The sequence below is a fragment of the Seriola aureovittata genome, chromosome 3 (genome assembly GCF_021018895.1).
Source record: "Seriola aureovittata isolate HTS-2021-v1 ecotype China chromosome 3, ASM2101889v1, whole genome shotgun sequence".
Taxonomy (NCBI): Eukaryota; Metazoa; Chordata; class Actinopteri; order Carangiformes; family Carangidae; genus Seriola; species Seriola aureovittata.
The window spans coordinates 13,398,811-13,415,157 of NC_079366.1; the positions used below are offsets into that span (position 1 = coordinate 13,398,811).

The 16,347-nt window shown below is 39.5% G+C and overlaps 2 protein-coding genes across 5 annotated transcripts; both read right to left on the bottom strand.

Annotated features, from left to right (window-relative positions):
• Positions 1 to 1,626: 1,626 nt before the first annotated feature.
• On the bottom strand, positions 1,627 to 4,818 carry LOC130166828 (CD209 antigen-like). The gene is made up of 6 exons (XM_056372608.1): positions 4,562 to 4,818; positions 4,191 to 4,295; positions 3,852 to 4,085; positions 3,007 to 3,152; positions 2,243 to 2,343; positions 1,627 to 1,799 (listed from the first exon to the last, which is right to left on the bottom strand). The coding sequence occupies exons 1-6, from the start codon at positions 4,734 to 4,736 to the stop codon at positions 1,655 to 1,657; spliced, it is 906 nt and encodes a 301-aa protein (XP_056228583.1). The 5' UTR covers positions 4,737 to 4,818; the 3' UTR covers positions 1,627 to 1,654.
• Positions 4,819 to 6,569: 1,751 nt separating this feature from the next.
• On the bottom strand, positions 6,570 to 15,956 carry LOC130166829 (mitochondrial glycine transporter B-like). 4 transcript variants are annotated; one of them, XM_056372611.1, is made up of 8 exons: positions 15,730 to 15,956; positions 14,886 to 14,984; positions 12,576 to 12,700; positions 12,017 to 12,101; positions 11,392 to 11,571; positions 9,788 to 9,956; positions 9,260 to 9,423; positions 6,570 to 9,090 (listed from the first exon to the last, which is right to left on the bottom strand). In XM_056372611.1, the coding sequence occupies exons 2-8, from the start codon at positions 14,898 to 14,900 to the stop codon at positions 8,968 to 8,970; spliced, it is 861 nt and encodes a 286-aa protein (XP_056228586.1). In that variant the 5' UTR covers positions 14,901 to 14,984; positions 15,730 to 15,956; the 3' UTR covers positions 6,570 to 8,967. The 4 variants fall into 4 exon arrangements, with proteins under 4 accessions (XP_056228586.1, XP_056228587.1, XP_056228585.1 ...); XM_056372612.1 differs by having other exon boundaries at positions 15,714 to 15,956; XM_056372610.1 differs by lacking the exon at positions 15,730 to 15,956 and adding an exon at positions 15,302 to 15,707.
• Positions 15,957 to 16,347: the final 391 nt, after the last annotated feature.

Here is a 16,347-nt window from a genome sequence, read left to right on the forward strand (position 1 = left end):
AATCTGTGTCATCCCTAGTTGTTGTGTCCTACCTGGGTGCTGAGCCTCTGCAGGTCTTGGTATATTTGGTGACATGCCCTCCACCCAGGGATTTTCATACACTCTCAGGCTTTCTGCACTGAGATAGATGTCCACTACATTCTCCTTGTTGTTCTGATCGCATTGAACCTTCCTGTTGATGCCTGGCTCATCGTACACATGCTCCGACATGTCTCACGGCTATCATACATTAAACACCAGACTTAAATAAGCTCAATAAAATGGTTCGTGTTTAATAGTAATGTCTGTTTTCTGAAAGAGGCTGGACACTCCAACTGATGACAGCATAAAAAAGAAGAAGAGCAGAAAAACAGGAAGTCAAAGCTAAGAACTGTTTGGGCATCTGCTTGTTCCCTTTGAGCCCACCTGATCATCAGTGGCCTTTGGCATTTGATTTGTCGTCAAAAACTAGAGATAATGGCGATTGTTGACTAAAGAGTAACCACACAGGAAATGAACCAAAACAGAGGCGATAAAACAATGAGTGGGCCGTCTGTCATTGTGGGTGAATGTGTGTCAGGCACAATGACTTTTCCCACGATTAACATAGGTTTAAAATATGTAGGTCTACAGTTCACATGAAATAAAGTCATTGCAAAATGCTGCATTTTCAGGAAAATATCTCTGAAGGTTTCTTTTAAAAGTCATGTGGTGAATTTATAGGCTCGTGTTGTAGTACATTCCCATTCAGACTAGAGGACCAATAAAGATTGACAAATAAAACCTATTTTGGGAAATTACAATGTAAAGTTTTTAAAATATGGAGTATTTATTATTATTATTTTCATCAATGTAAATTTCGTGTATTATTGACATTATTATTGTTCCTGCTAGAAACAATATTATAGTTATGGCTTTAAAATGGTTATATGTACTCTAAGTATTTCAGTGGAATTTTCAAAATATCTTCACTGTTATTTGCTGGTTGTAATTTAAAGTGTTACAAAAAAGGTCTATACTCAACATTATGCCCCTTTCACAGGTGAAAAGAAAATAACCAATTTTATTATTCACCAAAAAACTATTATTTTTACTGTCTTCTGAGCCAAATCAAGAACCTGTAATTTGACAAAACAGACAGTCAAGTTGTCTGATCTAAATCACCACAAATTTCACTTTACGATAAACTGTCTTGTAACTCTGTTAAATTTTTTACAGTCATTTCTGTATGAATTTGTATTCTTTTGACTAAAATCATAATTTTTTTCACAATAAATTCATTTCTAAAATTATTATTAGTGATAAAGCCTATATCAGCATTTTAGCTTCTTTCAGTCCTGTTTCTACATTAAAGTATCATTTGGTCTTCATAGTGATAATGTTATATGTACTACATCACTCAGTCCTACAATGAATAAGGTTGTCAGATATATGTATTTGTTTTGTTTTTTTTATATATAATTTCAACAACAAATAATCAAAAATATTACATTACTGAAAAGTCACATCTAAGAAGTTTATTTATACATGAAATATATGTACATTACACATAAAGCATGGAGCTCTACTTTGCTTTAACAGGAGGAAAAATGTACAGCTTGTTGTTGTTATTTTACATGCGTGAGAGCAAAACAGATGTGGAATCAGTTCAAGAGTGTAGCATCATAATTTAATTTCATTTAAGTATTTTCTCACAGATGAAGAATAATTTGATACTGCAAGGTAAATCATTCCAGTTATTTAATCCATTAAACCATTTACTAATTTGAGCACAGTTTTCCTTTTGTCCTGCATTATCCGGCTGTCCTCTTCTCCAGTAGCTAGAGATGAACAAAAACATTTCAGCCACAATTTTAAACCATTGCTAAAATATTAGAAATCAATACTGCTGACATCTGTGAATTTTCCTTCCATAGCATGTTATTACGAAGTCATAATTATGATTTTTAAGGACAATGATAGCACATTTGTTTCACTTGTGATTCAGATCTTGGATGCTCAATATCACACAGCTTCACTAATGACCTACATGCACAACATGTCTTTATTGTCAATATATGAAGTACAGCAGAGCTAATCTCTTCATCTTCTCCGTCCTTTAATATTTTCATTTAATTGTGTGCAGACTTTTTTTTCAGAGCTGCATTAAGACTGCTGGGAGCCCTTAGCTTTAATGTAAACTAATTGATGAGCTGGCAGTGTTTGTCTCCCTAACATAGCAGAGGGACAATCAATAAATACAAAATTTGATGAAATGTCTTACAATGTGGTGGCATTCGTTCCATCAACCAATTTCCAGACACCTTCCTGCTCCTCGTCTGTGATACCAAGCCAGATGCTGTTGGGAAATGAGCTTAGAAATATCTAGAGTTCAGAGAGAGATTTAGGTGGCTGTCAGTTATAGTTAGATTTCATCATTTATTCTTTACTTCTAAAAGGTATCGGTTTATCTTAAGAGTCCTCCTTTTGATATGTCACAGTAGGAAAAAAATAATGATAGCTTAATTTAATTTAGCTGAGTCAGTTTCAGGGCCCTGGCGTTGCGCATGTTGGCTCACAGACAACAGAGCCATTGTTAATGTTATTATAGTAACACCTGTGATTTTCTTATCACGACAAGTCAAAATGTTTACTGTGAAAAGTGATTATGTAGATAGAAGATTAAAAAACAGAATGAACTTTCTCTATCACAATATTCACAGGTTTGAATGTCTCTCCCTCCTACCCTGTTCATATATTGTGTTCACTTCTGCAGCTTTGCAGAAGTCATTGTGGACCTCTCTTCCCCTTTTCAGACATTTCAGGAAGATTGAAACTACTTTATCACACTGATCTTTTCCTCTTCCATCTTTCTAAAAGGCCAAGTACTAATTTTGTCTACTACATACCGTATTAAATGATGAATTTGGGAAGTGAAACAACTGTGTATATTAGTACCTTTAAGACAGTATGTATTACATGTATGCAGAGAATAAAATAAGAATACTCAGTCAACCCACAATAGCTTCAAGAGAAAGAAAGAGTCACCTGTTCCTCTTCGCTAGATATGATCGGCAGCTGTCCACCACGACTTTCACAGAACTGTTTGCTGTCAGACCAGTTTTTCCTTGAGGTGACAAATGAATAACAAGTGTTGCCAAACTTCATCCACTTGGCAGGACAGGATGATGTCTCTGTTTAACAACAAATAATAATATGCTTCAGTCATAATAATGCATTCAAACTCCATGACAAGGGAAAAGACAAAACACTGTACATCAAGTAGGAACTCCACCACTCATACAGTTTTCATGACGGGGGAAACAAGCAATAGACACCAAAACTATTTTTCCTACCAGACCATAAACATGTTTCTAGCCTAACCCTAACCCCATAGTTCACTACAGACGAGGAAACTCAACTAAAGTAAGAAATGAACAGATTGTTTCAGGAAGTCATTCAGTTCAGTTTGTTTACCTAAAAGATTCACTCTTTTGAATGAATCGTTCACAAACTACACAACAACTTACTGGAGTCTCTGCTGGTTGCCTGGTAACAGCTAACAGCCATGTAACAGAAAAGTTTCATAATGCCCCAATTTTACCCTTAGATTTTTGTGTAAATGAACCAAATGCTATGTAACTTTTAATTAGTGAGCCTTAGCTTTTGTAGTAGGCTGATTTTTTTTTGTCTTTGAACAGAGTCATTCTGTTTCTTTGTCTCCAGACTTTGTGCTAAGCTAACCAGCTGCTGGCACCAGCTTTATAAATACCATGTATACATGAGAGTGGTATTTATGCTATCAACTCATTTTTGGCACATCAGTGAATTTGTATTTTCCAAAATGTCAAACTATTCTTTTAATCAAAATCATTATTCTTTTGTCCACTCACCAAGCTGCTTTTTTAATTTGTCTCTGTCTTTGGTGACTTCAAAAATGTCTTCCTGTAGCTGGTGTGTCTTTTGGATCAGGTTGATATTGAGGCTTGTCATTTCACTGTAATTTGTCCGTAGTTCGTCTCTCTCAATGGTCAGGTTGACATTGAGGCTTGTCATTTCACTGTAATTTGTCAGTAGTTCGTCTCTCTCGATGGTCAGGCTGTCATTGAGGCTTTTGTCTTGAACCCCTGCCACAGCAAGCATCAAATATGTGATTGATCAAACATCACCTATATACATCTGGGTAAGTTATAATAACCATTGCTTTGAATAGATGAATTTGGAAAACTTACATAGGACCACCACAGCAATGACTACAGCCAGGAGGAGAAGACACAGCAGCACCAGAAACACTGCAGCAGGTCTGACGAGATCCCTCTTTCCTGAAGGTGCATTGACTGAAATGGCCGAGAGCACAAGTAAATGGCTGATGAAATTAGCTATTTTATAAAGTTCTGCATTATTAAAAGCTATTCATTAGAGCACTTTTAGTTACCCGTGTTTAAAAATGCCATAAACATTTTTTATGTCCATAATTGAAAAACAAAATGCATCAACATAAAATGTAATGTTTCCCCCAACACTGCACATAAAAAGGTCATCTTAATCATAGTATGTATTACATAAGAGACAGGTAGACAGACACAGACAGGCGGATGGATACTTTGCTGTTGTTCTTCAGTGGTGTCCTGTAATTTCGGTGGCGTACTCCCCTCTGCCCAGTAGTTGTCATAAATGTTCACATTATCCGTTTTGTCTGCATTTCTGCCCTCATTCTCCCTTGTCTGAAATCTAACTTTCTTGGTGAGGTCTGGCATGGCATAGATATCCTCAGACATAATTGTATAACCTCCACTGTATTGTAACTACACTCCACCTAATTCAGATGTACTCTGTTCTGCTTGTACCAGTCCATGTATATCATACTGTGGCTCTGCCTGTTATTCAGAAATAGAGAAGTAGTAAGCGGTCACTTTGCCACCCAGGTTTTAACAGAGGGAAGAAAACAGAGGAAGCCAGAAACATTCATGCAGAAGGTCAAATGGCAAAAGAGCAAAGCACGACTCTGGCTTCATGTCATACACACACACACACACACACACACACACACACACACACACACACACATACACAATCAATAACCAGCATCATATAACATGTCTAAATGTTAAAGGAGATTTCTGTTGCTACATTGTCATGTTCCTTCTGATAGGTTCGAGGGCAGATCACCAGCCCCCTTGTGGGACTTTCAGGCAAAGCTCGGGGCACTGTTGCTGCAGGACACTGTTCTGGTTGGCCATCCAACTGTGACATCACGGCTCAGAAAGTGAGTGACAACCGACAGTTTGATTTCTGCTTGCAACAGCAGTTAAATTATCATGACAAGCTTGAGTTTGAGTGTGGTCTCGTCCTCCTGTGTTTTGAGGTTGTTTTGAATCTTTCATGAAGAGAAGGCAGGTGAAGCTTAGCAGACGTTGGTTCTCGTCCTTTCTGACTATGTTTTGTCTCCAGGTCCTTGCTGAGGTAGAGTTCAAGCTGCTGAAGGGACCTATACTGGCCTTAAAAACTTTGAATATACCTAATTCGCTCGCTGGGACAGTTCTTCAATGTAACTTTCTCCGTATTTCTTGTGCTTTTTGTTACTTATTCCCTTTACACTAAAGTTGTTCCCAAACTTTTGTAGACCCCTCTATCCCCAACATGTTTGCTTGTGTGTGCATGCGTGGAGGCTCTGGAGCACTGTGGAGAGAATCACACTAACCTCTCCAGCCTGCGCTCTAAGACCGAGAGTCTCCCATGAGATCGAGCACTGTGATCTGTGACTGTTGCTCCTGGCTCTGGGTGGATGGTGGATGACACAACCTCTGGTGTACAAGGCCTCGCCCCAAGGAAGAGATCAGGATCACCAGTGCCTAAACGAAACCGCTGCAGAGCGTTAACCAGAATGGGAGAGTGGGAGAACTGGGACTGCCAGGTGACTCAGCTTCATCTGCTGTTAATTGTCATTCATGTTGTTTAAGTTTTAAGCATGTCACTTTTGCTGGAAATGTAAAATGTTGGATTTTGATTTAAAATGCTTCATACAAATATTTGTACTTTTACTGCCATGGTGTTGTGATTTTAGCTTTAAGTTATCTTGTTCATATCTATGTGTCTTTCATGTCAGTTTAGAAACTAAATAAACTTGAAAGACACATAAGTGTAGCAGCTTTTTTGTTGCTAAAATGTCAATTACTAACAATTCGCCATCATTATTTTGTTACATTATTTAAATATTTAACCAAATGTTGGAAGATTTTCTGAATGCCCATTAGTTTAAAATCTATTTCTTTAATCACAAACTTTCTATGGTGAAAAAGACATATTTTAGAAGTTAATAACTACTGAATAAAACTGATTTAGTTTCAATGAATGTTCAACATAATCTCCTTAGTATTCCATATATTGTATTTATTAACTTGTGGTTATAATGGCTGGTTTTGGCTGTGCAACAGGTGAATCTAGTGACTCTCAATGTGTGGTAGCAGCATGCACACTCGGGTTTGTTAATAACATGGTCTGAAATATGTGTATCTGGAAGTACAGACTGTGACATTCATAAAAAAAACAAAAAAACAAAACAATAAAACAAAGTCAATGCCGTCTTCTAATAACAAAAAGTCAAAAAATTATTTTGAAAAAAAAATAGAAGAGAATTTATTGACATTAAAAACCAGGCAGGCACAGCGTCTGTCTGGGGAAACAAATATCTACAATAACAATGACCATATACAATACAGTCACAACAGAAGACTACAGGAGTGTTGCGATGACAGATTATTGGCAAAGTAAAACTTCCAGGTGTGAATTATGGCACATGTAGGGCACAGTTAGATACACAGCTCGTGTTACACAGCAAAATGGAGGCATTTCGACATCAACTCCTGTCACACGCCACTAACTTTCACCATTTAAAAACCAGATTTGTCTGTCAAGTTTAACTGCACAGCCTCACATCTCTCTTTGTTCTGGAGATAGCTAATGGCTCAGCATGTGCTATACTGTTCCTTCCAGGGTCTTAAGACTTTTTCATCTCAGTAAACAGATACTTGTTGGGTAATATTGAATTTATAATTTCTTTGCTGCACAAGTTTCCCTGTTACATCACAGATCACACTGGACATAAGAGCCATTTCTGTTACGTTATCAAGACTAACAAAGGTCTTCAGTGAGATGACATGCTGTTTGCTTAATGATCCATTTTGTTCAGACAATTAAATCTTTCGATCCTCCACTAATAAGATCTTCCATTTGGCATTTCTATAAACATTTATTTTCAATATATTACGTCTTTTTTATATCAACACTAATAAATAATATCTATGTGAAAGGGTACACTGTACAAGCAACATAAAATATGGCCTTCATGTTTTACAACCAATAATTCTGTCAGAATTCTCAAATATCTATAAAAAGCCAGTGAAACGCTGGAAACTGTCTTGATCTGTCTCTTCAGCACTGATATGGATTTTTTTACAGTTAGTAGCACAATGATTAAGCAATGCTTCACTTGCAAGCTTAATGTTCTGGAGAAATGCGAACAGGTAACTAATTTAATCACAGGAGGTAACTGAATTCAACACCATTTGAAATATTTGAAAGATTTCAACTTCACCCTTTCGTCAAAATAATTTCTAGCACAAAAATAAACTTACAAAAGTGCTTACTTTAACTCAAGGAACAATGCAAATTGCATTGCTGTTTTTGATTAAAGGTGCCCTGTGGAATTATGAATATGACTTTGCCTTCAACAGAACACACTTAGTACAGGCATTTGCAAACTTAACCATTGACATTGTGGTTTTGAAAATGGTCTTTATTGCAAGTGTGTCAGCGCATGTTTATGTGCTTTGTGCATGTATGTTACTGTTGTCAACTGTAGAATAACGTGAACCTGGCAGCGAGACTACACTAGTATTGTGTTGCTCCTGTGTGAACAATAGAAACAAAAAGGGGACATACTCATAAAATGTCGCTCCATAGTGCCACTAGTGGGCAGAAACTCCACAGGGTACCTTTAAGTCCTCAAATGAATCAAGCATTACAATGACAAAAATCCAAAAATCCACAAAATCCTGATCTGACTGAGATGCCATCACAGGTCTGAATATATTTTAGCTATGGATGTGACTATCATTATTTCTCTGAAAAGCACATCTGGTTTCACTATGCAAAAATGCACCGCGGTTGTGTATAAAGTTTAAATTAGCATAGTTTTGAGCAGTATGGCAACAAAGGCTTTATTGTGATTATTGAAGTTAGCCCAGTATAGCTGTATAAGTACTTGTGATTGTCCGAGCCTGAAACAAATAAATGTCCTCTAAGTCTGCTTGTTAAATAATACCAGTATACAAGTAAGAAACATTGCTCAATCTGAAGTTTCATAAATATGGCAGAAGCCACAGCTCCTCTTCTCTGCAGTGCTTTATTTTTTGGTTACCTCAGCAGAGGTACGCTACACCAGCTTGCTGAATGCCCTGTTTGTCTTGGCAGTGTTTTCAAACACTTCGTCAAAGACAACTAAGCTGCCCAGCAAAGATACAGACCCTCAGTCAAGGGCATTTTTTGAGTGGTAGCCATACCTCAGGGTGTCCAGACATAAATAGTAAGAGGAGGAATAAGTTCACAGCAGGGAGTGTCACTTCAGACTGACATAAGTGTGTCAGGTGTAACATCACAATCTCAAACTTACACACCTACAGACACATTTTCACAAACATTTAAATAACAACAAAATACACACACACACACACACACACACACACACACACACACACACACACACACACACACACACACACACACACACACACACACACACACACACACACACACACACACACACACACACACACCTCACTCATTTTTTCGACATGTATCCACCTGGTTCCTCCTGGTAGTGCTGGCTCACTCTCTATAAGCTCGTTGGCTCGTTCCCTTTTCTTCTTGCATGAGGCTTTCAGTGAGAAAAAAGATCATTATCCCCTCATATATCATCTTTTTTTTTCCATGGCTCAGTACCATTGCTCTTCAGGATTTGAGGCCCATTCGAGCCATCAGCTGTTCATAGACAGTCCAAGCCATAGCAGCCATTAGAGTGCGCCGAAGAGACCTGGGTACAGCCCCACGAAAAAACCCTCCCATGCCGTGTTCCTGAGGGAGAGAACAGAGCAGGAAAGTTCAGTATGATACTGGTATAGTGGCAATGTCGTACGCCTCTTATCAACAACCATGAGTGTTGCCAGTACTGCCTCTCAGTGAAAATGACATGCACACATGCAGTAAGACAAAATCTGCCTGCTGTGATACAATGAGCACACACCATGTAGATATAGCGAATAGCATCTGCCGTGCTCCAGTGGGATGGGCTGACTTGAATGTGGGTCTTCACCACGTCTGCAGGCTGTGTTACCAGCGAAGCCATGACACCTGCCACCAATCCACAGCTGAAGTTCACCAGTGGGACATAGGCCGACAAAGTCACCTCTGAGAGGGAAGAGAAACCAGGTATCAGGAGAAAGAACATGAGTATAGTGAAGTGTATTGTGAGGTGCACTGCTGATTATAGCAGTTTGTTTTCTTCACACGTATTGTAAAACATATAATATTAACAAACATTTCTGGCAAGGATCCCCTAAATCTGTTTTTTATAAAATTGTGACCAACAGTCACAGGATCTTTTCCTGTACTAAAGTGTTTTGTTACTTACTGAGTGACAAATTCTGAGGGATACATTTTTTGGGGGGTTATTTTATGCCTTTATTTGACAGGAACATGGAGATGGACAGGAAATACGGGAGAGAGAGTGGGGGACCCCCACTTTGATTCACTGATGCAGTGTGGCCCTCACCTTGAGGCAGCGCCCTCTTGGCCTGGCTGTAGAACATGACGTAGATGCCGGAGAACGGAGCGTCTCGGAGCAGCGTGGCAGTCAGCCCTGAGAACAGAGCCCGGATTCCCTCCGTCTCATACACACTCTTCAGAGCCCCGGGCACACTCACATAGTTGTAACAGCCACTCTGAAACAAAATATAAACATCTACAATGAACATGGAACATGATTATTCACACCATTGTTTTTATGACACGGTTATGACACTGGAAGTAACTGCCTTATCACCTAGAAGCACCCAGTCGAATACAGATTATTCTACAGTGCTAAAGACTGCCACTGTCCCTTTAAATTGTGGTCTTTCATTTATGGAAGCTACTACTATTGTCTACAGTGTCTCCAACTCATGATTCATGCTTCATAGTTCATTTTCTTTGTTATCAGCTACACGGTGTCTTGTCAGACGTTGAGCACAACACTCATGATATATGAATAAGCTGAAGGTGGACATGTCTCACTCTTTAATGAAGATGTAGGTGTCGTGCAAATGTAACAGACTTAAGACAAATTAACATATTTAAAATATCAACTCCAAAATGGATGCAAATATTCTCTTCTGTTTTCTCCTGCAGTAGAAAGTTACCTAGATTGTGAAGAAAACCACTTGTATTTTAAATAAAAAGTTTTTATAAAAATGCTACTTTTAATATTGCCAAACTGACTACTGCCTGAGGATAAATAGTAAGACTCATCTAACATATTGATGAGTCGTGACCGTGCAAAAAGAAGCCTCCCTCCTTCCCTCTTGTGGCTTGAATATTCATAAAATGCATTTGTTGGATCAATATATTATTATTGTCACCTACTGAGAACATGTCTACCGAAGGCCTTTTAATTCAGGAAAAATCTGACAAACAAAGTGGTTGATATAAATGTCGAAGCAGGCAACTGACTAAAGTCAATCATGCATTAACAACAAGCGCTTTTAGTTAAAGCCTGGCCTGTTAACAAGTTAACAACATTAACTGAAACATGAATATGAGGAGATTATCATAAAAGTATTAAAGCAAGATTATGTAACTTCTGCTGAGCAGCGGCCACAGCAGCCTCTTCAGCAACAAGTGGTGATTACAAGACTCTCTGCTGGGCTTCGAGTCAGAGCAGTTAAGGGTCCTGGATGCAGCTCATGTACAGAAAAAAAAGCCGAACAATTGCTCAGGCAACAAACCCAAAATCATCATGTTAGTACAAACCAGCAGTCACGCTGTCCACTCATGTCAAGTCAGCATTCAGCTAATCTGACGGACCGAAAACATCTGAACCCTCAGCAGCTGTGTGCTAAAGCGTTACACACTTCTTGTGGGAGATTGTACCCACTCAAAATAGTACCATAGTGCAAAAAAGGCGTTCATGGCACGCAGTGGGAATGAAAGATGCACCATTCTCCCATTTGAATTATAGACCTAAATCCCATTTAAGTCAGTGTACCATCAAAATGATTTTGACGTTGTTATTTTAAGGTAAAATAGTTGCATAATGTTGCTTTACATTCCACAGATAATACAACACAACTCAGGTCAGAATGACTCAGAAGATCTCTCAGTAAAGGAACTGTCACTCACCTCAAAGCGTGTCTTGATGACGGTGAATGGCAGCATGCAGACACCAGCCAAAGCTCTTGCACCAGCTCCGAGAAGAACAGCCTCACCTGCATTGGGTGCCCGCTCCAGGAAGAAGTGCTGCTTCAGCGAGTAGAAGGTGCTGAAGTAGATGCCGACCCCAGGGATACAGCGCACAAATGACTGCCAGAGAGAAACACAAGCGCTTAGCATTTCTCTGATTCAGTTAAAGGCTTTGGTTAAGAAATACAAACTACAATGTTTAAAATGGTCATGTTTAGTTTGTCTCACTTACTAATTAAAGCCAAAGAGATCTAGTTTATTTTATGTCAAGTGTTGTTGAACAGAACCATGATACTAAAAGTATGTTGTTTAAAAAATAAATTGCATTCTGACAGAAAAACACAGTTATGTGATCTTTAAAATGAAAAGGAGACTTAATGGCGAAGAGTGTTTGTCTGCTTCTTAGAGCCAGAGACAGAGATATAACATGAATGTAAGGTGACAGAAAGAGTGTCAGCAGGTCTGTGCTGCAGAACAGTCCTGACTGCCTACATGCAACAATAGAATTTATAACAGCAGAAATTATTGTAAAAAAGGGAAAAAATAAACAAGGTCAGATACTCACTGGTGAAACTCCCTTCCAAAGACTGAAGAAATTCTCTGTCCTAATAACATTGACGAAAACAGCAAACATCCCCACCTTCGGTGCACTGCAGGATGAGGTTTAGGGATGGTTACAAACACATTCAGACACACTCTCAAAGACAGACAGATGATAAACACTTTAGGCTTTCATAAGGTGAACAACATGCCTTTAAACAAACATTTAATACTGATGTTGATACACTCTGGAAATTGGAGCTGAGGAAATCCTTCCACCTGTGGATCATTGTTTAAAATAAATATCCGGTTTTAGCTGTTAAGATTTCCTGTTCCTGTCCTTAGTGAAGGGAAGTGCAACCTAGCAGCCCGACACTATGATTACATGGTGCTGGTGTGACTAATTGCTCTATATGGGTCATAACAGTAGATTCAGGCTGGCACTGCCTTCACATTTTGTGCTGCCATGCTCTGTGTGTGTGTGTGTGTAGTCTCATGGCATTCAGACAAAATGTGTAAAAAATGTGTGTTTGCATGTTCGCACACATGCATAAGATGTTTCTTTATGCTGTGTGCACACACACCCCGGCTTGGCGTTGTTCTGCAGAGTCTGTAGCCGTGTCTTGACCAGATCCAAAGGCTGGAAGAGCAGCGTAGAGCAAGTGCCGCTGAGAGAGCCACACATAAAGGCTTTGAGAGCCGGGTGAGCCTGAGGACGATGTCAGAGAAAGGAGACAGGAAGGAGACAGAGAGGGATGCAAAGAAAGAGGGGATGGGGGAATGGCAAAGAGAGATGTGACAGGAGAAACAAAATGCAGAGAGTGAGAGAGAAGGAGAGGAGGGCAATCGTAGAGAGAAATTGGAATTATAGAGAGACAGAAGAAGAGGAAGGGGATAAGGCAAAGAGAAATATAAAGGATTAGTCACTGTGTAAAAAGTATAATCTGAAAATGCACCATTCAACATCACTGTCTGTATGGATCACCTCTTGTTGAACGCCAGGTAAACATTATGAACAAAAATGAATATTACCTCATACACATACTGGACTTTAATTTAAATCTAAATATGCTTGTGTGACATTTCCAGCATTACAAAAAAAACAAAGCTGTAAACAGAGGAGAGGCCAGGTTCCCACAAAGCGCAGATGATGGAGATGTGTAGAGACAGTCGTCGTCGCCCCCCCCCACAACACACACACACACACACCACACACACACACACACACACACACACACACACACACACACACACACAGGCTGCTGGGTTGAATTACACTGAGACTCAACATTATTTGTGTTTACATGCCTTATGGACAAACAGGCAGAGGGTAAGACACAGACACGAACAGACAGTCGGATGCTAAATTTGCAATTGAAGATAAAGATGGAAAAATATGTAAATATGGAGAAGAAAATGTTTATCTGAGGACAATAATAATAACCACATTTACAGCAACCATAACAAACACAACATACATACAATGTCTCCTGAACATACAACATACTGTATATGCAGCTTCTACACACACACACACACACACACACACACACAGGTGCCACTTTAATGCACACACACTCCTACCTTCCCTGTGCTGCCCGGGGCTCGGCTCTGAGAATCCTGTTTTTCCTGCATTTTGCCCACTTTCACATGCCTCTCTCGGTGATGCTGCTTTTACAAACAGCATATTATAAAATAAACCTCCATCTCTCTCACACAAACCTTCCTTCCCCACTCTCTCTCTCTCTCTCTCCCTCCAACCCACAATGGCTTTCTCCTGCTCCTCATCCTCCCTCCCCCCCAACGTTTCGCAGCCAAAGCAGAAGCTTAATCCAGCCTGCGTCTTTCTATGGGTTTCTATCTTTATCTTTCAGAGAGACACTCACACATCTGTATTTCAGTACCCCCTCCCTGCAAAGCTAACTGCTAAATTGCATCTTTGTCAGACAACATGAGTCATAAAGTGGATGTGTGTGTGTTGAGCCGGGGGCTTTAAATATGGGTCACAGAAAATGTATGTAGAAGGAGTCTATTTGCACAAGTAGCAATCTGCTTGCAATCAGGTATCTGTGTGAGGAACAATTGTATCTTATCCAAATTCTAAAATATCCCGTGAAAATAACCGAAATCAAACTCTGAGAACAAATTGTCATGGTAATTTTAGACACTGGCTTCCAGCCTGTGTGGCTAACAATTCAGTTTCCATAATTCCCTCCCCATCATTTCTGTCCCACCTATGATAAAGATCAAACAATCATGAACCAAGAAAATTATTCAAATTCTGGCTTTGGGTCATTCTGTAATGTTTAAGAGAAAACATAGTCAAGAGTTATGCACCCATAAATACCTCTGGGTGTATTAGGTCATTGTGGGCAATGTTGCAAATCAGTGAGCAGGACTGTTACATGGTTATATTGGATTTTAGAACGATTTAGATGTGTTGAAGACATGTTTTTTTTTAAATTGTGTGGTGTTTAATCAACTGGAATAGACAAAACAGACATTGTCATTACACTTACACACGTTTCTTAATTTATTTCCAAAACAAATTTATGGTATGGTTACAGCCCAGATAGAGATGATCTACAATGTCTGTGTGTAGTTTCAGCTGCTGTGCCATCAACTTGGACTGGGTGTTCTATTCTATCATTAATCAACAACTGGTAGCTCAAATAGTCAAATAGTTGAGCTCAAACAGTTAAAGGTGAATAGAAAATTTGCAACACCAGAATATTTTTGTGAGGTCACAATACACACACACAAACTATTTTAACAGTTTGACTTGTATGGGAGCATGCATGTTAATAAATATGGGCTAATTCACAGATGAAGGTCTCTGACAGTCTGTATGACCACGATGACCATAACTCACAGCAGCCAGCAGGTGCACTCACCGAGGCTAACTCCATCTTTGACTTGGCTGTTGAGCTGGATGAGTCCAGTTTCTCCCCTGCTACTGCCGTTTTGAAGGTGGTTGATTTCAGCCAATGTTACTAAAAAAAAAAGAGGGGAAATCAGATGAGTCACATATTAAAACAGCATCAATGTTTATGAAGCCGGTAGCAGAAGGCTAGTTACAGCTAAATGTCAGAGTATGTGAGGATGAGGCAGCAGGACACCAGCCTCTCTGGACAGAACAGACCAACACTGACAAGCCGACCGCTTAATGTGTAGTTGAAGGCAAGCGCCATTAAAACTATCGGCTCTGACAGTTGGTTTGTTTCTGATAAGATCGTCTCGCCGAGCAGTCAGGCATGCACATAATACTTGACTAGCTAGGAAGCTAATTTAGCATGTTAGCTCCTCTTACCGGACTTTGAAGTCTGTTAAGGATTGATGGAGGTGATGGCCACCTCTGCCAGCGCCAGAAACACCATGATTTGTGTTTACTGCGACAAATTTACTGCAAGAGTGTAACGTTAGAAAACACCTCCCCTGCCAGGCTGAACACAGAACTTTCTGGAATAGCTCGTTAGCTTTAACGTTAGCGGTAGTTAAGTTACTTAACTTTACACGGGTTCGCCTCTACATTAACAAGTATCCTGACGTATCGTAACGTGTCCTGACGCGTCCTGTATTTTTCAGTTAAAATGTTTAAACCGCAGTACTGTCTGTAATATAACTGCGGACCTACGTTGCTGCTACTTGTTAGTCTGCTGCGACGGTTAGCATCTGGCTAGCAAGGTTCACCTCCAACAGCGGTGACACACACACCATCTCACCGTCACACGCACTCACACAGAAGAATAACACTGGCTGTAAAACTGGCTGCTTCAGTCGGTGGTGAGAATTGGGTCCGTGTGCGGGTTCTGGTTCTGCAGTAGAAGGCGCCATTATGTCTAAAATATGGACTATATTCTTTCGTTTAAGTTAAGACTTTCATAGAAAACAAACTGGTATGTGTATTGTGTATTGTGTGGCGTGTAGTCAGTGCAGTTTCAACATTGAACTCAGGGTGTCGCTCTTGAGCCGTGTGTCAGTCTTTATATGATGAAAACCGTTTGACACACCTGTGGGACAGTTTACCTACTGTGCACATGTTACACAGTTGTATGCAAGGTTACAGATTTAGCAGCGAGGGCCGTCCCAAAAGCTTCAGCTTGTGTATCTGGAAGTAGTTCATGGTGGATTTTGAGGTCAGGTGTTTGGATCATTGTAGAAGCCAACAGGACAATGGCTGACTGCAGGACATTTGTATCCAGTTGGCTGATATTTAGTGGAACCAATTCTTCCCTTTATCCTTTCCTTTCTTTTCCTTTCCCTTATCCCTTTAAAGTAACAGTGCAGTGACATTTGAAAAAAGGCAAATTTTTAATATTTGTTTGCTGAAGGAGTTATATTTACTTGTTTTCACTT

Coding starts and splice junctions, on each gene's coding strand:
- LOC130166829 (XM_056372609.1), bottom strand. CDS start 13,626: ATGCAGGAAAAACAGGATTCTCAGAGCCGAGCCCCGGGCAGCACAGGG. Junction 9,957..11,391: donor TCATCAAGACACGCTTTGAG/GTGAGTGACAGT, acceptor ATTTTGTTTCAG/AGTGGCTGTTACAACTATGT. Junction 9,091..9,259: donor CTATTCGCTATATCTACATG/GTGTGTGCTCAT, acceptor TCTCTCCCTCAG/GAACACGGCATGGGAGGGTT.
- LOC130166828 (XM_056372608.1), bottom strand. CDS start 4,736: ATGTCTGAGGATATCTATGCCATGCCAGACCTCACCAAGAAAGTTAGA. Junction 4,086..4,190: donor CATTGCTGTGGTGGTCCTAT/GTAAGTTTTCCA, acceptor TTGCTGTGGCAG/GGGTTCAAGACAAAAGCCTC. Junction 2,344..3,006: donor TATCTAGCGAAGAGGAACAG/GTGACTCTTTCT, acceptor TCTGAACTCTAG/ATATTTCTAAGCTCATTTCC.